Source organism: Malania oleifera, chromosome 4 (assembly GCF_029873635.1).
Source record: "Malania oleifera isolate guangnan ecotype guangnan chromosome 4, ASM2987363v1, whole genome shotgun sequence".
In the NCBI taxonomy this organism is placed as follows: domain Eukaryota; kingdom Viridiplantae; phylum Streptophyta; class Magnoliopsida; order Santalales; family Ximeniaceae; genus Malania; species Malania oleifera.
The window spans coordinates 48,426,179-48,452,043 of NC_080420.1; the positions used below are offsets into that span (position 1 = coordinate 48,426,179).

General features: G+C 36.7%; 1 protein-coding gene across 2 annotated transcripts in view; it reads right to left on the reverse strand.

Annotated features, from left to right (window-relative positions):
* Positions 1 to 14,258: 14,258 nt before the first annotated feature.
* The window catches only part of LOC131154246 (protein ESMERALDA 1), a 51,798-nt gene continuing 40,191 nt past the window's right edge, over positions 14,259 to 25,865 (reverse strand). Inside the window, exons 6-10 of one of the 2 annotated variants that reach the window (XM_058106895.1) lie at positions 19,303 to 19,507; positions 19,051 to 19,218; positions 16,358 to 16,525; positions 16,092 to 16,282; positions 14,259 to 15,147 (exon numbers count right to left, since the gene is read on the reverse strand). In XM_058106895.1, coding sequence (XP_057962878.1) covers positions 14,985 to 15,147; positions 16,092 to 16,282; positions 16,358 to 16,525; positions 19,051 to 19,218; positions 19,303 to 19,507 — 895 coding nt within the window. In that variant the 3' untranslated portion in view covers positions 14,259 to 14,984. Of the gene's footprint in view, positions 15,148 to 16,091; positions 16,283 to 16,357; positions 16,526 to 19,050; positions 19,219 to 19,302; positions 19,508 to 25,865 lie in introns of those variants that run through there. The other variant, XM_058106896.1, reaches the window with a different exon arrangement.

Consider the following 25,865-nt stretch of genomic DNA (forward strand, 5'->3'; position numbering starts at 1 on the left):
ACTCAAAATGCTTCTTCTTGAGCTAATATTACAAGTAGAAACCTCATACTGCTCTCTTTTGCAAATGATGTGTAAACAAGAATAAGTTGCAAGAGAGTTTGAGAGCAAATATGAAACCTAGAATGAATGCACAATGAATATTCTCAACAACCAATGCTCAATCAATGCATCTAATGAATGCTAATGGAGTATATTTATGGTCAACAAGACGAGTAAGTCATTGGCTAGTTGTTGGGCATTAATGGAGACAAGACAAGGAAAAAACTAGCCGTTATCGCGCATTTATTTCTATCTGCCGCAATCACTAGTTGACAGGTCCATGGACTAGTCAATGAGTCACACACATGCACTAGTCAACAAGTACCCTGTTCTCGTCGATGAGTCTTCTCTTCAAGTCTCAGACTGATCTTAGGATCTCCTAGTCGACGAGTACCCTGTTCTCATCGACGAGTCACCTGCATACACTAGTCGATGAGTCCCTTGTTCTTGTTGACGAGTCACCTCTATAATCGCAGGTTGATCTCGGGATCTTCTAGTCAACGAAGGCCCTGCATTAGTCGCCCTCTCGTCAATGAGTTGCTTGTTTTACTAACACAAATAAGTCTCTAAATGTACTAGGACAGGTTCAAAAGAAGTGTGGTATTTCTAATTAAAGTACCTTGTCCAAGTGTAATTTTGACCAAATATAAGATGTCTTGGTTAATAAAACATGTTTGGAAGCTTTTTTTGACATCTTACGCAATGGTGTGACTCAATATGCATGTGTTAACTCGGTTTTAGTGTTCTAAACTAACATGAACTAAATGCATATGCAAATGCTCAGCTCTTGCAAGGTATTCTTATACAAATCACACGCACAAAAGTTACAAAGCAGTTCCTACCTCTCACACAACCCAACAGAAACAAACAAAAGTCTTTATAGTGCTCTGGTTGGTTGTGCTTCGGGTGTTTCATGTATGTTCTTTGGTTATGACCTTTGGTTATTGCTTCTTCAATCACTCGTTTGCTCATTGCCTCATCAAGACTTGTTTGATCATAATGTATTGCTTTGGTGTTGACCTGTATACCTGAACTTAACTCGGGAATATAGATTAGATATCATGAGGGACACTAGTGGGTTGAAATCATCAAAACTAGTTGGAATGATAAACCTTAGCCACTAGGGCTAACATTCTCCTCCTTTTTGATGATGACAAACCATTTTTGTTCTTTTGAAATATTTTTCGTAAAAATGCTCCCCCTCAAAATATGCATACTTGTTTGAATAATTTGAATAATTCCCCCCCCTAACTATATGCACTGTATGCATGGTTTGAAAACATTATTAAAAAAAATCAGTATCCAACAATCCAACAATATTCACAATGTCAATTAGTATGTCCAAAACAAGAAGTTTAGTATGTCCAACACAAAATTATTTCAGTATGGCTTAATTAAACAAGCAATTAAGTTAAGCAATGATCATTAATCAAAAATCATCATATGAGCATAGCAGAACCCACAAAAAGTTGTTACTTATTAACGTGTACTCATTGGCATGTATCATGCTTACAAAATAGTACGACTAACAACACATTCATAACATAGTTAGAAAAAATATCTAAGACAAGATGATTTGCATCAAAACAACAAAATGATGCAAACATCAGCTAACAATAAGCAACATCACAATAGTATTTCTTCCTTTCAAAAAAATCTTTTTCTACCCCTTTATATCTCAATATAATCTTTCTCAAAATGCTTCCTAAAACACAATTTCTTCTCGCCCTTTGCCATCATTAAAAATAAATGAGAGGTCCCTATGGGTTGCGGCGGAGATGCTCAAGAATAGCTGCGAGATTAGCGTCTATGGAGTCAAAACAGGCACGATTTCTTTGATCCATTGCTGCCATGTATAACTCAATTCTATCCAGATACTCCATGATGGGATCAAATGGTTATGCCTTAGGAGCAACCTCAAGAGCATTAGGAAGGAACTGTCCTTTGGCTGCCGAGTCCGCTTCCATAGCGGCTTCCACTTTGTCTTCGGATTTGCCAACCAGTTCTGCAAATTTCATCTAAATCATGTCCTGATCATCTCTCACAAAGTGCATCCAATGAAGGGTGGCCTCAATGTAAATGTCTTCCAAAGAAGGTACTACACTAGGCATGCTGGCTTGAGAAATTTCGAAATGATCAAAGAATTTGGTAAGCAAATGTCCATATGGCAAACACATTTTTTTCCTTTTTAAATTCTCTTCCATATGTTTAACAATGACAATTGGCAAATGTATTCCCTAATCATTCCATAGACAAAACATAGCAAAGACGTCACCAAGCGTTACTGAGTGTCGCCCGCCCTTTCGCGGCGAGAAATTATAGGTAATCATATGATGTAAAACTCTAAATTCGACTATTAGTTCCTTAGATTTCGGTTTTGCTATTTCATGAATATCTGGATTGCTTGTCACTAATTTTAATGCATCGTGTGAGTCAAACTAGTCATAGCCTATGGAGTATGCCGCACAACTTCAGGATGATGGAACAAAATTTGTGTAGAACTCCCTAACTAATTCAACATAAACAGGCTCATTCAAAGTAAACAAAGCTTCCCATCCTATAGCTTTAATCTTATCTAATAAGGTAAAGAAATTATCATCAAGAAATTTTTTTGGAACAATCTTATCAAATACTATATTCCATTTAGAGATGTTGGTGTTGTATTGGTACTCAGCCTCTGAACGCACAAGTCCCATGCCTGCATCTTTGGCATCTTTGTGTGCTTGCTTGGAGGTGGGTTTTCGAGAAGAACCCTTACCAATATCAGGTCATCGGGAAGAGCCGACGGCTTTTCTCTTGGAGGATGATGCCATGGAGTTCGTTATAGGGCTTGAAGTTGTTGGGATGAGAGATTAGGGCTCAGACGGTTGAGAGGAAATGGGAGAGAGTTGGGGTTTTTAGGGCTCGAAGGGTTTCTGTTCTGGGTGCTGGAATTTTAATTTGCCCACCAGGACTCGTTGACGAGTGACACAAGCTAGTCGATGAGTGGTTCTTTATCAATCATCAACATGTGGTATACACTAGTCGACGAGTGGCTCTTTATTACTCTTCGACAAGTGTAGTAAAAATTATTGCCTTGTAATTTCAAATTTGAGCCAATAAAGACCAAGAATGATTTGGGTGTTTTAACATAAGTCATTGAAAGTGCACATACCTAACTCTTGTCTAATTTTCTGAATCTTTCCTCATTTAGGGGTTTCGTAAGAAAATCTGCTAATTGATTTGCGGTGTTAACGTATACTAGCTTAATGTCCCCCTTTTGCACATGGTCTTGAATGAACTGATGCTAGATTTCGATATATTTAGTCCTAGAGTGCATGCATGGGTTTTTCAAGATGTTTATGTTGCTGGTGTTATCACAATGAATTGGATTTCCTTTTACTAAAACTTTGAAATCCTCAAGTTGCTACTTCATATATAACACTTGAACACAACAACTACCAGTTGCTATATATTCAGCCTCTTTGGTTGAAAGGGCAATTGAGGTTTGCTTCTTGCAAAACCAAAAAACAAGAGAGTGTTCAAGAAAGTGACATGTTCCACTAATACTTTTCCTATCAGTTTTGCATCCCCCATGATTAGCGTCTGAATAGCAAGTTAGATCAAATGGGGCACTCTTCGGGTAGAAGAGCCCTAAGTCATGTGTACCTGCCAGATACTTGAAGATTCTCTTAATGACATTTAGGTGGGATTCCTTGGGACATGATTGGAACCTAGCACATAGGCAAATGCTAAATATGATGTCTGGCCTACTGGAGGTTAGATAAAGAAGATTGCCAATCATCCCTCTATATAGTTTTTGGTCAACCTTTTTACCATTCTCATCATTATCAAGCTTTGTTTTTATGCTCATTGAAGTTGTTTTTTTTTTCCCCCCATTTCTAAACCAAACTTTTTGAGCATATCTTTTACGTATTTATCTTGATTTATGAATATTCCATTTTTCAACTGTTTAATTTGTAAGCCAAGGAAGAAGGTTAATTTACCCATTATACTCATCTCAAATGTCTCCTGCATAGTTCAGGCAAATTATTTACACATATTTTCATTTGAAGCACCAAAAATGATATCGTCTACATAAATCTGTATGACAAGCATATCGTTTCTCTTATGTTTTAAGAACAAGGTAGTATCAAATTGTCGTCTTGTGAAACCATCTTTCAAGAGAAACTTACTTAAACGTTCATACCATGCTGTTGGTGTTTGTTTAAGTCCATATAGGGCTTTTGAGAGTTTAAATACATGTTTAGGGTGAGTATGACTCTCAAAACTTGGGGTTTGTCTAACATATACTTCTTCATTAATATATCCATTTAGAAATGCACTCTTGATGTCCATTTGAAACAGTTTAAAGTCTTTAAAGCAAGCAAATTCAAGTAACATCCTAATAGCCTCAAGTCTTGCTACAGGGGGCATGAGTTTCATCATAATCAATACTTTCTTGTTGGTTATATCCTTGTGCAACTAGCCTTACTTTGCTTCTCACAATATTATCATCTTCATATTTCTTATTCCTAAACACCCATTTTGTGCCTATTATCGTTGTGTTCTTGGGTTTAGGAACCAATTCTCGTACTTTGTTTCTTTCGAATTGGTCAAGTTCTTCTTGCATGACAATGATCCAATTCTTGTCATTTTCAGCCTCCTCAAAATTTTTAGGTTCAATTTTGAATACGAAGGCTATATGATTGCATTCGCTTTTTAGGTGTCACCTAGTACTAACTCCTTTGGATGGATTTCCTATGATAATATCAATCGGATGATTTCTGAAAAATTTCCATGCTTTGGGGAGCTTTTGCTCTATTTCTACAAATTCTTACAGAGTTTGTGACTCATGATGATTAGTTTTGATTTCTTGGGAACTTTCTTCTTGTTCATTATTTATCTTGAGTTGCTCAAGTTTCTTTTCACTTCTCATGGTAGTTACTTAATCATCTTCTTCTAAGTCAATTGTAGCTTTGGGTGCATATGGGTTTGATTCATCAAAAACAACATGAGTTGACTCTTGAATAGTTTGGGTTTTTTTATTAAATACTCTATATGCCTTACTATTTATTGCATACCCTAGGAAGATCCCTTCATCGGATTTTGAGTCAAATTTTGTTAGGCAATCTCTATCATTTAGAATAAAGCATTCACAACCAAAAACCTTGAAGTGTGAGATGTTGGGTTTCCTACCCTTCCATATCTCATATGGGGTTTTGCCTATTTTGGATCTAATGATGACACGGTTACTAACATAGCAAGCTGTACTAACGGCTTCAGCCCAAAAATATTTTGGAAGCCCATGTTCATTAAACATTGTTCTTGCCATTTCTTGAAGTGTTTGGTTCTTTCTTTCAACTACTCCATTTTGTTGTGGAGTTTTTGGTGTAGAGAAGTTGTGCAAGTAACCATTTTCATTATAGAAATCTTTTAACTCTTTGTTTCTAAATTCTTTTCCCCTATCACTCCTAATGTTAACAATAGGCATTCCTTTTTCATTTTGAACTTTTCCACAAAAATGAATGAAAGCATTGCAAGTATCACTTTTGTTTGCAATAAATATAACCCAAGAAAAACTAGAGAAATCATCAATGATCACAAAAGCATACAATTTATCACTAATGCTTGCTACATCATTTGGCCCAAATAAATCAAGATGTATTAACTAAGGAGGTCTAGTTGTGGAAATCAATTTCTTGGTTTTGAATGCGGATTTAATTTGTTTTCCATATTGACATGCATCACAAACTTTGTCTTTGACATAGTTTTCCTTTGTGTTGACTCTATGAGTCCAATCCGATTTTGATAATGACAAATTACTTGGTATTTGATATGTGCATTGAGATTGTGAACATGAACAATATTTAGCATGCATGGAAGGATCAAAAGTCATGGAAGCCATGAAGACTAACGTATATATACCCTGATGAAATCTATGGAACTAAAAGAGTTGAAGAACGAAGACGCAAGCGACAAGTTCAAAATCGTCATGGGAATGGATATTTAGAATTGAATGTATTTACATATTTCATATGATTTAATTTGAGGTTCAAATTATACCCTAAATTGACCTTAGGACTCATGCATCTCATGAACATCCTTAGGGGATATTTATGGACTTAGAGATGTTTTTAAAACCTTGAAAAATATTTTATAAAAGAGCAAAGAAAGAGTGTAAAAGCAAATTTTTCAAACTAAAAAGGAAAATCCAAAAAATGGTCAGTTCAAAAGACTGAACTCCACGTTCAGTTGTCTGAAGATTCAACTTTAGAAGACCGAAGTTAAGCTCAATCATTTGAAGAATTTCTTCAGAAGACCGAAGATTAAGTTCAGTCATCTGAAGAATTATTGGTGAAACACAAAACCTGACAGAAGCACATCAAAAGACTAAACTCAGACTTCAGTCGTCTGAACCCGACACTTCAGAAGACTAAACCCTAACCTCAGTTGTCTGACCCTGTGCCCAGGTTATTTTTTTTCGAAGCTCTAAGGAACTTCAGTCATCTAAGCCTTAACCCTTAGTCGTCTGAACTTATAGGAAGATTAATAATTTGATTTTTTTAATAAGAGAACAAACGAGTTATTTTTTGATCCAACGGTTAAGATTCATTCTAAGGGCAAGGTTACCTATATAATCAACATCTAAACCTTAGTGCCCCATACAAGAGACAAAAGAGAGATAAGAGAAAGTACCTTTGGCATACGATTGAGCATATTGTACGATTAGCACAACTTGGGAGAATACATTGCTGAGTTTTTGATTGGGATTTCAAAGTCTATACGTTAAATCTGAGCTAAGGTTATCTTGATTTTTAAAAGGCAATCTAGCTATCATTGTGCTTTCATTTTGGTATTGAGGTTTGGTAAATCGATCTGCTTGTTAATGTTTATTCTCTTAGAGTTTTTCATCTAAATTGATTTGCTTGTTGATATTTATTTTTCATAGAGTTTTTCATCTCAAAATCCATTATTGAATATTTGTTGAAAGGTTGATCTTGAGTGTGCTTATATTAAATTGTTTGTGACAAGATCACTATTTGAGAAAAGTTTTCGCTATTGGTTAAACGGTTTTGACTCAAGTGAGTATTTAGTTAAAGACTTGATATTTTCGATATTACAAAACTACTTAATTAAATATCCTTAGTGTTCATAACTATATATATTATTGAGGGATATTTTTTAAAAAATATTATATCAGGTTTTTGATCTTTGGAAATCATATCATATATATATATATGCATATTACAAAGATCATATTGTGGTTGAATATTTGGAAGAAAGTTAAATTATTGTTTTTGATCATTATAATATTCAAAACAAATCTTTTGATAAGTTCACATTTGATATTCGTGCATTTAGCAAGTTGAACTATAACCCTAATTTCTCCAAAACTTTTACTTATATCATTACTTGGGAGATTTGATGAAAGGGAAATTGGTTGAAGCATATCATTCATACAACGATTGTATCGTTACATACATACTGAACTTCAAGTTTCATCATATGGATATGTGTTAGGATTTCAATTGTACTCACTCACTTTGTTAGAAGCAATATTAAGTTGTTTTGCAGATTTGAAATTATATATTGTAATCACAGTTTGGGTTGTGAACCGGGTGAGGAGGAAGTGTTGCCTCTTGTAAGCAGCAAATGTAAGGGAAGCTCCGTCTCGGTTAAAGGAGCTGGGATTTAGTGGAATCCTTGAGTGGGTTGCTCAAAGTGAGGACGTAGGTCGGGTTGGTTGAACCTCGTAAAAATTGTGTTTGCCTTATCTCTTCCTTTACTCCTTTTATTTTCCGCAACGCATTTCAATATCTATCTTACATGTGTATGTTGAAAAACCCCTCATGTACTTGAAAATTAGTTGGGTGAAAAGAATTCATCGGTATAATAATTTAAATCAGTCTTAAACCTCTGCAATCAATTTATTAAATTTAGAAATAGGGTTTAAGTGCTAAATAATTTGAAAGATTTTGAAAATACCCAATTCACCCCCCTCTTGGGATTACACCTAAATTAACACTTTGGTAAGCCATTAACTAGATCTTTAGAAGATAACCTATGCAATAAATCCATACTAGCATAACCAAGCCTCCTATGCCATAACCAACTGGATTCATTTGTAGCAGCCAAACATCTAACATCACAAGAATTTATATCATCAAGTTCAATAGTGTGGATATTTGATTCACGTTTGCCTACTAGTATAGTATTTCCACTCAAAATATTTATTAGGCATTGGTTGGACTGAAATATAACAATGAGTCCCTTATCACATAGCTGACTAATACTTAATAAGTTGTACTTAAGTGTGCTAACAAGGGCAACATTTTCAATGGAAAGAGATGAATTACCTATTTTACCTTTACCGATGATTCTTCCCTTGGCGTTGTCTCCGAACGTCACGACCCCTTCTTTCTTGTAGTTGAGAGAGACAAATTTACCGGTGTCTCCATCATGTGCCTTGAACACCCACTGTCAAGGAACCACTTGTTCTTCATTGAAGAGGTCTCCAAGCAAACCTGCAAATAAAGTTAGGTGATTTGCTTTGGTACCAATTTTCCTTGGGTTCTATGGGGTTAGTGTTCTTGATCATCCACGCATATTTTTTCCCCTTTTGTTTCCTTTAAAAGGACCATTGAAGCGTTCATGACCTTTCTTTCACAGTATAAGCAAGTTTTATTAACATGCAAAGGGTTTGGTTTGGGTGCTGGGTTTTTGCTTGGTAATGAGTTTCTTTTGACACATAGATTTGTAAAACCAATAGATTTGGATGATGAAAAGTCATAACCTAAACCTTCTTTGAAAATCCCAAATCTTTGAACTCCAAGTAATTTGTCAAAATTCTATTCCCTATTAGTAAACTTATAAATGATTTTGCTTTGGTCCTCAATTTTCTTCTTCAAAGACAAGTTTTTTTTTAAAAAAAAAAAACTTTCATCAATTTGATTTTTCAAATTTTCTATTTTCTTTTGGAAAAACTCATGACCTATTCAATAACTTTTAGGAAGTTCTTTAATTTTTGCACTCAAAAATGCATTTTCTTCCTTTAAAGCAGAACAAAGACATATCTCTTTTCTCTTGCAATTTGAGTGTGTTTCTTCAAAATGTTTATTTCTCCTTTTAGTTGCAACTAACTCATTATAAAGCTTCCTACAATTTTCTTTCAATTCATCATAAGAAGGAAAATATTCATCATTAGAGCTTACCTCATCTAGCTTGTCCACCATGAAAGTTTGCAACTTTCTCTTCATTTTCTCCATCAGTTGAAGTTTCGTCCAACTCGTCCCATCCGGTTGCATTCATAGCTTTGTATTTCTTCTTATCTCTTTGCTAATTATTTCCTTTGTTTTTGAATTGGGGACATTCAGCCATCCGATGTCTAGGCTCCATGCAATTGTAACATTTTATACTTGATTCTCCTTTCTCCTTTGGCTTACCAGTCCGTTTGTTCAACAAGAAATTTATGAATCTTCTTGTGAGGAGAGCTACTTCATCTTCATTGTCACTCTCTTCTTCCTTCTTCCAAAATTTATTTTTGACTTGCTACCTTCAAGGCTATCCGTGGTGCCCTTTTCAATTTTTCCACTTCAAGTGCATCATTTTTATTTTTGATCTCAAAGGTCACGAGAGACCCGATGAGCTCATCAAGTGTGACCTTTGAAAGGTCTTTTGCTTCTTCAATGGCTATAGACTTTGCATGCCACGATTCCAATAATGAATGAAGCACTTTTTGCATATTATCTTCCATAGAGTATTCCCTACCAAGTGATTTCAAGCCATTTGTTATATGTGTAAATCGTGTAAACATGGAAGTAATTGACTCACCTTCTTCCATTTTGAACATTTCATATTCTTTAACAAACATATAAATTTTTGACTTTTTTAACTTGAGACGTACCTTCATATGTTACTTGGAGCTTTTCCCACATTTCCTTTGCGTTGTTGCATTCACAAATGCGGTTGTACTCTTCACCACTTACAACACAATAGAGAAAATTCTTTGTTTTGTAATTTAGTTAAACTAACCTTGATTCTGTGTCTAACAATTTCTCGATTGGTTTGAGCTCACCTTTGTCATCCTTGAACACGTAATCTCCTTGGGTGATCACATTCTATATTTTCAAGTCAAATGATTGGATGAAGATTGACATTCGGTCCTACTATGCCAAGTAGTTGCTTCCACTGAACTTTGGTGGATGATCAACAAATTGTCCTTGGAAAAACATATCCGCCATGATCTTTCCGTGCTAGATGTTACTCCGAAAGTCTAGTGACTGGCTTTGACACCACTTGTTGGCCCGTGTGTGCATCTAGAGGGGAATTGAATAGACGATTTTCGCGGATATGTAAGTTTTGTACAAAATCAAATAACTTGGCAAAAAGCAAGTGAAATATGTCACAATTATTTCAAAGCAAAAAAAACACAAGCAAATACATAGATGAGGGAGAGAAAAGCTCAACACAACGATTTAATGTGGTTCAGCACCAAGCCTACGTCTACGCCTTAAGACCAACACAAGGATTCTCAAATCCATTATATGATCTCCTTGCAAGACGGAGAAGCCTTTACAACAAGGGAACCACTCCCAGATGCTCACTAAGAGCTCAACCAAGGTGTTCACCAAGAACCACCTTACAATGGCTCACAAAGAACCTCCAAGTGTACAATGAATCAACAGCAAGTAGATACAATTCGAAATGCTCCTTCTTGAGTTGATATTACAAGTAGAAACCTCACCCTACTCTCTTTGGCAAATGATGTGTAAACAAGAATAAGGTGCAAGAGACCTTGAGAGCAAATATGAAACCTAGAATGAATGCACAATGAATATTCTCAACAACCAATGTTTAACCAATGTATCTAATGAATACTAATGGGGTATATTTATGGCCAAGAATATGAGCAAGTTGTTGGCTAGCCATTGGGCATTAATGGAGACAAGACAAGGACAATACTAGCTGTTATCATGCATTTATTTCTTTCTACAACAGTCACTAGTTGATGAGTCCATGGACCAGTCGACGAGTCACACACATGCACTAGTCGATGAGTGCCTTGTTATTGTCGACAAGTCTTCTTTGCAAGTCTCAAACTGGTCTCGGGATCTCCTAGTCGACGAGTGCCTTGTTCTCGTTGATGAGTCACCTGCATACACTAGTCGACGAGTCCCCTATTCTCGTCAATGAGTCACCTTTACAATCTCAGGTTGATCTTGGGATCTCCTAGTCGACAAGTGCCCTAAACTAGTCGACAAGTCCCCTGTATACACTAGTCCATGAGTGCCCTGGTCTCGTCAACGAGTTGCTTGTTTTACTTACATAAATAAGTCTCTAAATGTACTAGGATAGGTTCAAAAGAAGTGTGGTTGTTTTAATTAAAATCCAACCTTGTCCAAGTGTAATTTTGACCAAATATAAGATGTCTTGGTTAATAAAACATGTTTGGAAGCTCGTTTTGACATCTTAAGCAATGGTGTGATTCGATATGCATGTGTTAACTCGGTTTTAATGTTCTAAACTAATATGAACTAAATGCGTATGCAATTTCTCAACTCTTGCAAGGTATTCTTATACACATCACACACACAAGAGTTACAAAGCAGTTCCTACCTCTTGCACAACCCAACAAAAACAAACAAAAGTCTTTATATGTGCTTTGGTTGGTTGTGCTTTGGGTGTTTCATGTATGTTCTTTGGTTATGACCTTTGGTTATTGTTTCTTCAATCATTCATTTGCTAATTGTCTCATCAAGACTTGTTTGATCATAATGCTTTGCTTTGGTGTTGACCTGTATACCTGAACTTAACTTGGGAATATATATTAGATACTATGAGGGACACTAATGGGTTGAAATCATCAAAATTAGCTGGAATGAGAAACCTTAGCCACAAGGGGTAACAATATGAAATAATGCTCAATAGAGTGTGGATGCTTTTCTCAAAAAGGTTTTTGCAATCTTTGAATCAAATATATATAATGAATACTTCAAAGATAAACCCAAAAAGATTTCTCCAAAAATATTTTTCAATAAAAAAGTAGGAGAACCTAGGGTTTTGCCTTCAAATGATTTTTGCCCAATAAATGTAAGAGGCCTTTCAAGCAAAGATATGTAGATGGAAATATGCTCAAGGTTCTCTTAGCCTACTCAAAGATTTTCTTAAAAAATATATTTCAAAATAAATGTAGGAAAAGCCTAGGGTATTTGCTCAAGAAGATTTTTGCAATAAAAACTATGTGAACTTTTGGATTTTGCAATAAATGTGCAAAACAATTCACAAGCTTGAATATGTTTCCCGAAAAATATTTATCAGGAAAATATATGGGAGAAACTTTAATCTTACTCTCAAAAATTGTTTTTCAAAATGAAAGATGAGTGAGAGTAAGTTCTTTAAATGACAAAATAAATTGCCCAAATAAAAGCTTCTTTCAATCAACCCTCAAATGCAATCAATATGCAAATGAAAGAAGTGAAAGAAAATAAAAACTCTCTTAAATATGATTTTTCGAATGCATAAAGAGAGTGAATTAAAGCTTTAAAGATAAGAAATATAGCAAAAACATTTGAGAGAATTTTTTAGCTAATCACCTTGCTAATTATGCTTATGAATGGGCAATTTATAGACCTCCCAAAAAATATGACCGTTAGGGACACGAAGGGAAATAATTAATTTGTTTAATTGAAAAATAATGACGTTTTGGCGTTGAAAAATGGTCTAACTTGGGAGGTTCAGCTAACTGGGGAAGGTCCTAGTCGGCTGACCTCAGGCGATTTTCCAACCTTCATTGGTTTGGTTAGCTTAGCTCACAAGCCGATCGGCTGATCCATTAGGCCGGTCGATTGGGGCTTTCTAATGGCTAAATGGTCGATCGGTTGAGGCATGCAAATATGGCCAAATGTTAAGGCTGGTCAGTTGGGTTGTTTTGTGCTAGGGTGGCCGATTGGCTGGGCTTCTGTGCCTAAAGATGGTCGGTTGGCCGGGGCTCTCTAAACAGGCTAATATAAAAGGTTGTGTCATTCTGGTTGTGTCATTCTATTATTCAATAATAGAATGACACATGGCTAGAAAGAAAATAAGGAAACGCAACATAAGTAGCACTTGAGCTAGTTAAGGAAAGGTTAAAAGTGAGTTGCCCTTAGTGAATCCTGATTCGAGCCCACCAAGCCAAATCTCCCTATAACATCACGAAACCCACCATGCGCCTCGTGATCAATCCCAAGCACTCGCTAAGCATCACTCTTGCAAAACCAATTGTAAGATTAGAAGTCAATCGAACAAGTAATTAATGTGATTGCAGACTATGATTAATATTACAATTAAACTAAAGAGAGGTATTTACATGATTGATGAATAAAGTGCTTAATTGATAGAAAAAGCACTCCAAAGCAAGTCTAACTTGATTTGTTTAGGATGGTTACAGAAGCCCAACATGCTATAGCCGTTTGACTCAAAATATCATCCATGATTTTCCTATTAATGTTGTTTCTCTCTGCTTGAAGTGCTCGTCTTATCCTATTTCTCATATTATATCTAACCCAAAATAGCCACAATTTTTTGCAGGCCATGAATTCCTGGAGACCAACATTTAGGGCGGGTGCTTTAAACTAGAGCTATTGTGGCAGCTCACCGACTTTTGTCCAACCTAGAGAAAGGATGATAATGGCTGTGCTCCGTTCATGAACATGTTACTCCAAGCAAACTTATGCGCATTGAGAGCCAAAAGTTGCATCTCCACCTACACAATTTGTTCCAGGAAGCACAGTGCATCCAGGAGGGTGAAGAGGGGAGGGGTTGCTGAGGTGTTGGACTAGGTTGGGATGATGGCTACCATAAAAACTAACAATTTTTGTCTTAAGGAGCATACAATGTATTTCAACAAGAATGAAGCACATCAAAGCTTTTTTAGCTATGTTTTCCAAACCGCCACCAGTGGTGCACTTGACTCTTACCTCAAAGTGAGTCCAAAAAACCAAAAAAGATATCAATAAAGAATCAAATAAGAAAAACAAAACAATAAACAAACAAGGTAGGTAAAAATTGACTTATCATTTTCATCAGGCCACCACTCTTCCTTTAAACAGATGAGGCAGGGACAATGTTTTCTTGGATGATTGATGAGACGCCTTCATTATCAACGGTAAACTTCTTGAAATAGCAATCATAAACAGTTCCCCCCTACAGGAGTCACTTCATATCTGCTCCACATTGTCCAAAGAAAACACCCCACATTATAATCGAAGCTGATTATATAGAAGACTACATAAATATGTCTTTTTGTACAAGTGAACCAAGAATACAATTCTACTCTTCTAACAGCCCAAATTGAGAAAATGAAATTAAGGGAATGGATGAGTACAGTTCTATAAGAGACTATTGCTTACAAAACCATCAAGATGGCTAGCAAGGGAATTCCCAAGGAGGAAAAAGGCAAAATATAGGGGAAACAATCATTGCCTAGGTTGTGATAAATGTACAAATATTCTGACAGTCCGATCAAAATCAAAACAATGTACAAGCTTCGGAGAACCCAGGCCGGAAGAATGCCAAGTGTCATTTTGCAGCCTGATAGCCGCACCATCTACACAATACATCAGCCAACGGAATGTTAATGCCCAGATAGCTCCAGCAACACAGATTTTTCGCTTCTGTTCTCTCTTCCAGCATCATGTACAAAAAGATGTAACTTCCCTCAACCCACTCCCACAAATAATTATCAACTTGTCTCCCAAAGCCCAAAAATGAAGGGTAAATGGGAAGGCAAAAAAAAAAAGAATGAAAGAATTACAACAAATAATTGGGGGCAGGGTGGGGGGTGAGGAGTGGCGGGGCAGTCAGTGATTAGAGGTACGTCACAAAATTACAGGATCAAAATTTATCAATGGTGGGGTCAGCACCTAGATGTCCCTCACAAAAACAGGATAAAAAATCATCCAACAAAACCACTTCCACCAAGCAAGTCACGTGGCTGATGATGATCTTGAATCTTCAGATTTGTTTGTGCGGCACATGCAATCTGGGCATGGAAATGTATATATCGAATCATTCGGCCTTTTGAGCTCGATTCCCTTGGAATCACTATGTGCTCGCATGTTCAGCATTTGACGCTTGAAGGATTTCCATCTATGCGAAGAAAAAATAGTGGGATAAATGCTGTAGTTAAAACACCATATTTCACATATATGAACATTTACAGAAGCTACTGTCAGACCAAATCATTCCATAAAAAATTGAAACAATCTTGTACATAGTATTTTTAAAAAATAAAAGGTCACTTTAACTCTTTTTCGGGGTGATGGGGGGGAGGGGGTGTTTCGGTAGTTACTTATTTTTTATTTTTTTGGGAGAATATTGTTCCAGTTTTTGGGTCCAATTGATGCCAATACTGCCCCAAGCATATGATTCTAGTTCTACAGATAATAAACTCATCACATCATCCAATCTGACTTCTGCCATTTGATCAGAGAGGATATAACATTAATGCAAAAATTTAAAGATAAAGGCTTGCTGCCTTATGGGACTGGCAAATGTCACAAAAACTGAATTACATTTACTCGTATCAAACTCAGCTTGCCAGAATACCCTACATATTTAAGTGTCCTTGGCTGATTCCATTTTTGCGATGCCAACAAGACAATCTATTTCACGCCAGGTTTGAAATTCAATCAATCTCAGCACATGCTGGCCATTTCAGTCAGCAGTCATGGACGGATTATAAGAGTCACCTAAGGGTTCATTTGCATCCTAGAATAGGAATGAGCCAGACTGGGAATCCCAGTCCATTCCTATGTTGCAATCAGAATCATCGAGACATAATGAATACATTAATAGACTGGAATACTATTATAGTAGAGCACAAGATTCCATTCCCCTAACAAAATTCCCCTTCTCACTTCCCCCATGTAGGTAACCCAATCCGAGCCACTGGATTGGGAATCCATAACACTTAGAGAGGTGGGTCCCATAAACCATTGCCGTATCCAGTTTCATTCACACTATTCCTGTATTCCCTCATTCCCAAATTCTGACCATAGCATAAAGATGTCTAGAATAAGATGAATATGTACCCGATATTTGGATTATCAAACAATAATGCTAACTTTCGTTTATCAGGCTTGATTGTCTTGGAGTGTCCACCATACAAGTATCTTCTGTGGCCCATAAGAAAATGAGGGAAATTTCCACCTTGGGTTGTCACAAATACTTCACTGTGGAGGCAAACAGTGTAATCTATGGCAGCCATCCTGGAAGAATAGTTCTAGAAGCAATAACTCAAGTTAAAGCAATGATAATGAATGAGATCCAAAATGAGAGAGATGCAAGGCTGTCGAACCTTATATGGAGCAAGCTCCTCGTCAGATGCCAACATCTCTTTAGTTTGTAGAAGGGGAAACATTTCCAATAGTGGAGCCATATTTTTCTCAGAATTGTATATCTTTCCTGACGCCAAATAGATAGATGTACTTTTATCAAATCCCATTCCCCTAAGCATCAAGCCAACCTGTTTACACCACAAATCAAAAATCAGCTAGCAACATCATGTTATTCTAGTACTTTACACATAAGACATGAATGACTGGATGAACATTATTTACTAGAACTGTAGAAGATTCAAAGAATATATCAAAATTAGCTCTTCTTGCAACAAACAATTTTTATCTGCTTTAGGCATCTTTAATACAAGGTGGACATCTATGTCATAGAAATATGGAATGATAGCCACAACAAATGAGATTAGTTCATGAGAAGAACTTCACATTCATTCTTCAATTCCCTCCAGTGCAATGTATTGGCATTCATGAAAAGAACACTCATCAACATAGTTACCCCAGTGGTAAAGGAGAGAAGTTTCAGATTTAGTCAACTGTTTGATGAAAGTTTAACGATATCTCCAATTTTCTGCGCATCAATGTGAGAACATTTAAAACATGATGATGTCTTGGTAGTTTGCATGGGGGAAAAAAGGATTCCTTAAAAACCTGAGGACTTGTTTAGTTGCGGAAGACAATGTCCATTTTCCATTTCCAATTTTCCAAAGAATTAAGAAGAGTGAAATGATAAGTTAGTCGTTGTACTATTAGCTGAAACTTGTTTTAGTCCCAGTACTTTTAATTTGTACAATTAAGGAACCGTACTTATTAATTTTATTGAAATAAAATTGTCATCAAAACTAATTTAACAATTATGAATTGAAAAGTAGAAATTAATGGAAGGCCCCTCCAACCTTAGATTAGTCAGCTCATTTGGGGCATGGATATTTTTGGTTACGGAAAAAAGTATATATTATTTTTGAATTATTTTAACTAATTATGCACTAGAAGCCATAATCACTTTAAAAACAAAACTTCTTAAGATTTTTCCTTTTAACACTAGGCTCATAACAAATAATAATGATACATGGAATGCCAACTCACCATTTTATATATGTAAAGGAGATTTAGTAATATTTTTAGATTTAATTAGGATGACAAAAATAATTGCATGAAATCAATAAGTCTAGAACTAAAATAGATTTCTCTTAATAGTATAGGTAGGGAATAACTTTTGATTTTACTCAGTTAAGAAAAACATCACACTTGTTTTCTAATTTTCCAATATTTATATGGAAAACAATAAAAAGAGGCTTTTCAAGTTTACCAGTGCAAATACTGGAAAAGTGGAAATCGAGATGGCAAATTTGTAATCCATTGTAAAATAAAAATGAAAAATGAAAACTGTTCTTCACAATTAAACTGGCCTCAAGGGGCTGTTTGATATCTTTCTTTTTCTTTTTTTCTGTTTTTGTCGCAGAGTAGTGATTAAACTGGTGATGGCAACGAATTTGTTTACCTTGCTAGTTTATGCGCTTCTGTTCAGTTTTTAGCTACTGCAGATTGTATGGTTTTCAATTGCTGTGTTGCCACAATACTTTAATAGCTTTTTTTTTTTTCTGTAAATTAAATCATTCTTTACATAATTTTAAGTAAAAGATTAAAATAATATGACCATGTGAATTTAAAATAAAATTTAAATATAATATCCATAAAATTTCTAAAAATTTGAGAAAATAATAAAATCCATTCAAAAAATATTTTTACATTTTTTTTAATTGTCCTACACAATAAGTTGTTCTTGGAGCTCTAAAAAAATTCCTAAAAAAATATAATAATTAACTAAATAGTAGTAATTAATTTCTATTTTCAAATAATAATATTTTCTAATTTGCATTCTTTTGCATTTTTGCTATTTTAGTCATATTGTTTAATTGTCACTTGACTCGGGCACAAAAATGAAATGTGCTTAATTAGGTTTTTCATTTGTTTTAGTTTTGAAAATATTAAGTTATAACCAAATAGTTACTAGTTTTCAATTTTTAGTATTAGTTTCTGGTTTCTAAGCATTTTTTTGGGGACAGTGATACTAAACCAGCCCCTAAATTTTTTTCTTTTATTTTTTATCAGTAAACAGTTGCAATGCTTTAGCTTATGTATCTGAGAAGGAACTCTAAGACGAACTGTGAAAATGTTCTTAAAAATGTGAAGTCATAACCCCAGCAGACCAGATTACCAGTAAATGCTTGGTCATTCTTCAATTTTTTACCAAATCAAATTAGTTTATCAGAGAAACACCTAATGTTCTTCAGCAAATCTCCACCCCTCTCCCCCAAAAAAATTCTAAAAAAGGGTCGGGCAACATTACTGTTAATGAGAAACATTCTCTCCCTCTACTGACACTTGCATAACAGTAGACATGAATAGAAATGCATAAAAATTTATACAAATGCATGAAACCCATATCAAACTGCTAAAAAGTATATATATATATAAAATAAGAAATAAAATATGCATGATTCTAGAGAATTCTAATTCAAGAAGAGCAAGTGCATGCACTGAAAACAAAAGGCTAAAGCATTGACATCTGTAACAGATTTCTTAAGTGTAAACAAATTAGGCTGGGAAATGAGAGGATTTGCAAAGCACAATATGATAGCAATGATAATCACCCCATAGGAAACAGATGGAATCAAGCAAGTATAAATGACAATACCTCCAAAGGAGTGAGTGGACATTTTCCATTTATCCTGATTGCTCCAGGACGTATAACACGACCTGGTTTTGTAAACTTCCCTCTCCAACCTCTTTCTCTAGCTGCATTCATGTCCTCTTTCTCTTGCTGTCCGCCATCAAATATGCAACATGAAAAAGCAACCATATCCTACAAAAGACAGAAGATAGTCGAGGTCTGATAGCAAGATTCTTAAATTTTCACAAAAATTCTTTCAAGTCAATGGAAACTTACCTCCTCAAACCGAAGATGCACGGAAATGTATTTTCCACTATCATTTGTGCTGCGTTCTCTCATTCTTGCCACCAATGTTTCACCCAGAGTTAAAATAGGATTTGAAAACTTTAGAGCTTCATAATTCGCCAAGCATCTAAGCCGTTGAACAGCTGGAGGAGCATCAAAAGACAATCTATTTGCGAAAGGAGAGATCCTTATGACCCTAAATTAGCAAATTCTACATCAGATGCCTTCAGATAAGAAAACAATAAACATAGTCTAATTCACAAATCACTTAAAAATTAGCTACAGACTATATTGTTCTTTTAGTTTCTATATGAGAACTTTTTAACTTACATAACCAGTAGATATAATGGGGCCATCATCAGTTATGAACAATATCAAATCGCCATATTTATTTACACAAGAGTATCATTTGAAGGGTTAAGCCATCATCATACCAAAAATAAATCCTGTATACTAAAAGAATGCATATAAAAAGGATTTCTCAGAAATCAGAAGAGTATGCAACCTTGAACAAGTTTGTTCTCAATCTTCCAAGTATGTGAAGTGCCATGGCGCACACAAAATTATTCGAAGTCTAGGGTCCTCAGCCACCATAATTTTAAAGTCCATGAACTGATTTAACTTTAGAATAGCATCATAAACAAAGGCGACTAGCATTCTAATCTGGACCAGGCAGCTAAGCTAAAAAAGGAGTTCGGGTTACATCTAATAAACCCAGAAAAAAAGCTTGGCCAACTCAAATCCAATCATATCATAAATGAATTAGATACTTTTAAATATCATTGAATGCCAGATTCAAAACCTTAAAAAGGATAGGGAGGGGTTTGGATGGGGGAAGAGCCATCCCTAGGTTGTATAAACCTAGCCTAGTTGTCCAAAATATATGCATATAGCTATATATATCTGTATACATTGTGCTGGATACTTCATAATATTTTATATTTCAACCGGAATGATAAGTTCAGATGTAGCTCTTAGGTTCCATGGATATGCAGCGGCAGTGTGGAAAATGCTATTGGAAAATTGCTGCGATTTGCTTTTGCCTCACTCTCTTCTCTCTTCTCCCACTGCTATTTTTCCTAGTTCGCATGTCTAGTGGTGCATTGCTGCTGGTTTCCAATCAGGATGATAGAGTAAGTTCTTCAATTTCAATCCAAATTGAAGGATCTTCAATCTAAGATTTCAAAAGATAGGTGCAGGGAGATCTATTAATTGCTAAAGAAGAATGGTCAGTGGGATCAATTACAGTGTTGTGGCACGATGAATTTATGACTGTAGCTCTTCAATTTTTGTTCAGTTGAAGGACTTTCCATGCTAGCGAGGATGGGGAGATTTAACCATTGGGCAGTACACCGACCAACTCATAGGGATGAGTATCAAGAAATAGTATTGGGTTTAGAGGGGAAAAGGTTCTCTAATTTGTTACTGGGGTTTGAAAGGGGCTCCATGGAAGCTTTTCTGTCAGTGATGGGATTGAAGGATTCTAGATCCTCTGAAATCATGAGAGGGAACCAGTCTGCTAGTAATGGCAGTCATGGCTGGAACGAGATGGTGAAGAGGATTTATCAATTGAAAGTCTCCAGTTCTGGTGGAATGATGGAGCATCGGGATCAATATCAAGTGATGGTAGCACTAGTGGTGGGAAGCTAAGGTTTACAAGCAGCACAAAGAGACTTCAAGAACAGGAGTCTGCATCTAGCCATGACAGTGCATTTGTCTATAAGAGCAGTCTGGGAGTTATTAACATAAACCTGGCTTTAATCCAATTCTTTAGTAATATGAATCCAGTGATGCATCAGGGCCAACAAGAGGAAGCTGCTAAATCAGCCAATTGCGATCTGTTGAATGGCAGAGCACATCATGCCAATTTAAGTTGGTCCAAAATTTTTCTGATTCTGATCATGCTTCAGTGGGGCCACAAATCTTTCAATCCACAGCCAAAGGATGGCAAAGACAGTTGCACACCTAAGAGCTTTACCAATTCTATTATTTCCAAAACCCCTGAAGTTAACCAATAACAAGTCTCCCACCTTTCCTGGAGCTACCCACTCTTTCCCCGTGCATAAAAAGTGTTCCAAAGCTTCAATGAGTCCAATGCCAACCTACAATGCACAAAAATATGGGCACTCATTTCGCTGCTTTCACAACACAGGAAGCACTTGTCATGATTGAAAGATTTATGGGGCCTCCTTTGAAGCAAATCATGCATGTTAATCCTTTCTAGAAACACAGTCCAGTCAACAGCTCAAATCTTCCCATGCACCTTAACCCTCCAAAAAATGTGGTTCCAAAGGAAAAGGTCAGAGGGAGGGAGTTTTAAAAGGTGAGAGAGAAAGGATTTAGAATTGAATACACCCGAATAATCACCCTCCCACACTCATGTCCTAAAAAATGGAAGGAACATGATGGTCCAACAAGAAAGATAGTGAGCTCATCGAGTTCTCTTTCATTGAGACTCCAAAAGAAATGGAAATCCCAAGAAGAAGAACCCCCTAGGAAGAAATGGAGTTAATGGGACTGTTATGTAGCAATGAAAGCTTAAATGAACAAGGAACTTTCAACTCCAACGAAGTCCCCCCCCCCCCCCGGGGCGGCATTCATCCTCCCAAAAATAAAATATTTTGTCTTTACCCACTTATCAGATGAGAGGAAAGGAATGACAAGCTACTTGGGGTACGATTTCCAAGGATAGACATAAGAGATGACGCCACAAACTCTCATTTCCCACCTATTCCGTTTGATCCCATACTTTGTCTTAATCACCTTATGAGAGATAACCCCCTCCAGAGGGAACCCCCACAAAGCCATTTGCCTATATGGGAGATGTTTTTGGATATCATATTCCTAATCCCTACCCCCCCCCCCCCCCCCCAAGGACTTAGGATTGCTAACCACTTCCCAACTAACTAGATGGTCTCACCTCCCCTCCCCTCCCTAGAACCCAACCAAAGGAAATCGCGCATCAACCTCTAGCAATTTGGCTACTTTCGAGGGAATCTTAAACAAGGAGCAATAATAAATAGGGATGTTAGAGCATGAAGCAATAATGACAGTGGTTTGACCCTAAAGAGAGAAATATGCCTCTTCTAACCCTCCAATCTCCTAGTCACCTTTTTCAGCACATGAACCTAGAAGGCTTGAGAGTTTGGGTTCTCTCCCAAAGGGAGGCCAAGATAAGATAGGGGCCACTCAAGGTAGTCAGAACCCACAAGCAATATAAAATTCTAAAGAACCCTCTCCTCTCCTCCATACTGATGCCTACCATCCCACACTATTGGAGACATTAATTTTTAAGTCCAAAGGCTACTCAAATATTTTGAGACTTTTCAAAATTGTCCTCAAGGAGCAGGGTGTCATCAAGAAATTGTAGGTATGAGATCTCCACTTCCCCCCTCCCAACATGCAAACCTATGATCAACCCCTACCTTAAGCATGGAGAAGCATCCTACTAAGGGTGTAAACAACTAGGGTGAACAAAAACAGAGAGCAAACCCCCTTGTCTAAGACCCCCTCCCTAGAGGCCCTAAACCACTCTCTAGGTTGACCAATTGACAATAAATGGGTCAAACTATGGCACCGCTGATCCACTTCTCCACAAGTCCCCAAAGCCATTTTCATTTAACACCTTATCTAAAAAGCCCCATAACTCTATCATAAGCTTTCTTGAAATCCACTTTAAAAAGAGAAGCCCCTTCTTGCCTACCCTCCTCACATCCTCTACCACCTCATTAGCCACTAGCATAGCATCTAGAATTTGCCTATTATGGATAAATACGAATTGTGCCATGGTAACAGTATCCCCAAAGACTATTCTAAGTTTATTAGCAAGAACTTTGATAGGATTTTTTATAGGCTAGTAACTAGGCTAATTGGTCTAAAGTCCTAACTCTTCTGAATCTCTCCTTTTTGGGAATGAGGGTGATAAAAGTGGAATTCACACTAGTATTCACCCTTACGATGGAATTCATCAAAAAAAAGATTAGGATATCAACTTCCACTAGCATAACATTTAATTTTGTTTTAATTCTTAATCACATTAGGATAAATCTTTATTTTTAATACTATTTGACGTAAAGTGAAAATACAATGGAAAATATATTTCCTTCTTATTTTCCTTTCCTTTCCTCAAACAAAATCCATGATCCAAATGGGGTGTGAAAGTATGTCACTAAGAAAATCTGGGTTGGGGCCTTGTCTCTACACATGTCAGATACCATTTTTCTAATTTTCTTCAACCTCAAAAGGTCTTTCCAGCCACCGAGCAGAAGTCCCCTGGACAGAACTCCAACCCAAGCCTTCCTCACCATCAATCCATTTGGCGTCTCCTCAAAACAATTATAATTTTATAGAAATTAGTGATCCCAACTCTGACCTTAGATTGATCCCACCACCTAGCCAAAGTTAAAGATCAGCTCCTCGATGTAAACTTTCCTCCTCCTCCCCTTTTCCATCTTGTGGAAATAACCAAAACTACAGTCCCTCTCCTTTAACCTTTTCACCCTCGACTTCTGACGTCAGCACATGTCCTCTCCCAATAAGAGGATTTCTAACTCATTACTTAGATTGGCCATCCTGCTCCAATCTTCCTTGACAAAGCTGCAGTCTTCTAGCCTATCCAATCCTGCAATTTCAAAGAGGATGCTGTTTTTAGAACTTATGACATTCCAAAAAGTCTCTATTCCAATCTTTCAGCTTAGATTTTATGAATTTCAGCTTCTTCATGAATCAAAAACCGTCCCAACCCTCCACATGTGACTCACTCTACCAACCACTAACCCCCTCCCTATAGGGAAGATGAGCTAGCCACATGTTCTTGAAATGGAAAGGGGTAGCCCCCTTCATAGGGTTAGACCTATGGTACAAAACATGGTCCGTTCTAGTTCATGGAACACGAACACGATTGCGGACGGCACAAGTGCTCTAAAATGTGGAATGTTAGGGGTATACATACATAAATATATTGGTGATAAATTTGTAACAGTACTTGTATATTTGGGGAGACTGCCAAAGTGTCTCAAAATCTAGAATAGGTTTTCTTCATGAAATAGATAATTAATGGAATAGGATAGAATTATAATGTGAAAATTCTCCATTTTAACTAATAAAAAATATTTTATGTGAAAAATAATGAACTAAAACTTGGGATCATTAGATTTAACATTCCAGTATGAAAATGTACCACGTTTTGGAATGTGCATTCCAATACGTAGTTCGCTAGGGTGGTAGTGTTTTGTAGTAAATATGGATTAGACTCTAAAAGGAAAGGGCAGTGATCAAATGTGGGTCTAGGAAGGATTTGCTGAACGAGATGCGGAAACACATCCTCCCACTCATTTGTAAGTGAAAATCTGTCAATAAAAGAACAAGCTCATCTTGCACCGAAAGTGCCTAGGTGAATCAACCATTATTGATATGAATATATCTAAACACACAACCCCAAATAAAGAAGTCAAACTTTCTCATGCTCAAAGAGGTCCTAAAGTTCCCTAGGATCTCTCTAGAGCTACAAGATGAATTGAAAACTTACCCCCCCCCCCCCCAAAAAAACAACAACAACAACCAAAACAAAAAAAAAAAAAAACAAGAACTACACAAACTAAAAACATCTACTACTAACTCCTTAAGGAATTGACTCCTCAAAGAGACTATATTCAGCCCATACGCAGAAGTGAACCACCATACCCCTACACCTCTAATGTGAAGGGGGATAGACAAAGAATAGGACCCTTAAGGACTTTCTTAAAGGGCACTACTCTAGTACCCCAAACAATAATTTGACGCCCCTAACGAAGGAAGACAAGCCCAATTTTTATGTTCACTACCCCAGAAACTTCTTATCGTGAAGGAGTCAACTTCCCTCCGCTCAATTCCCTAAAGGAACGATACAGTAGGGATGGCCTTAAATACAAGCTCCCTAAGCACTCTCCTCTTGCCCCAACTACCAAGAATTTTAAACACAAATGGGCCCTCGATGACGTACCACCCTTGTCATATTTCATCAACAAAGCCAACATTCCTAACTCCCTTCTAAGTTTCGTTGCCTTTTTTCTATCCCCGGAATCCTCTCTCCTAAATTTGACCCTCTCACCTTTTTTTATTTTTATATTTTTATCAGCAAAGAAGAAATTTATTGATGAGGGAAAAGGGCATCAAGGGGATGCAAATCAAGTATAATGAAGCCTAATCCTCTCATCTTTTGAATTAACCAAAACTAAGTCCAGCTCTTCCAGGAGTTCCTAGGCTTCCAAGTTATCCCTCACAACTTCTAATAGGTCAAGGGGCAAGGAAGAACCCTCCTCCAATCGCACCCTATGGCACAGAGGTGCAGCCAAGCTATTCTGAAATTCCAATGGTACAAGTGGATTACACACATCAACGGCATGTCTGACCTGCATATCTTCTAGAGCTTTGTGTCCTAGGTCAAAGGATGGATGAATAGGGAATGAGCATAGTCTTATTAGTCACTAGGAGACTCCAAGCTTTCAACAAAAACATCACAGGTTACGGAGGGTCTAGGGCTTGGCTCTTGAAAAGCATTCCGGTTTGAGCATGCA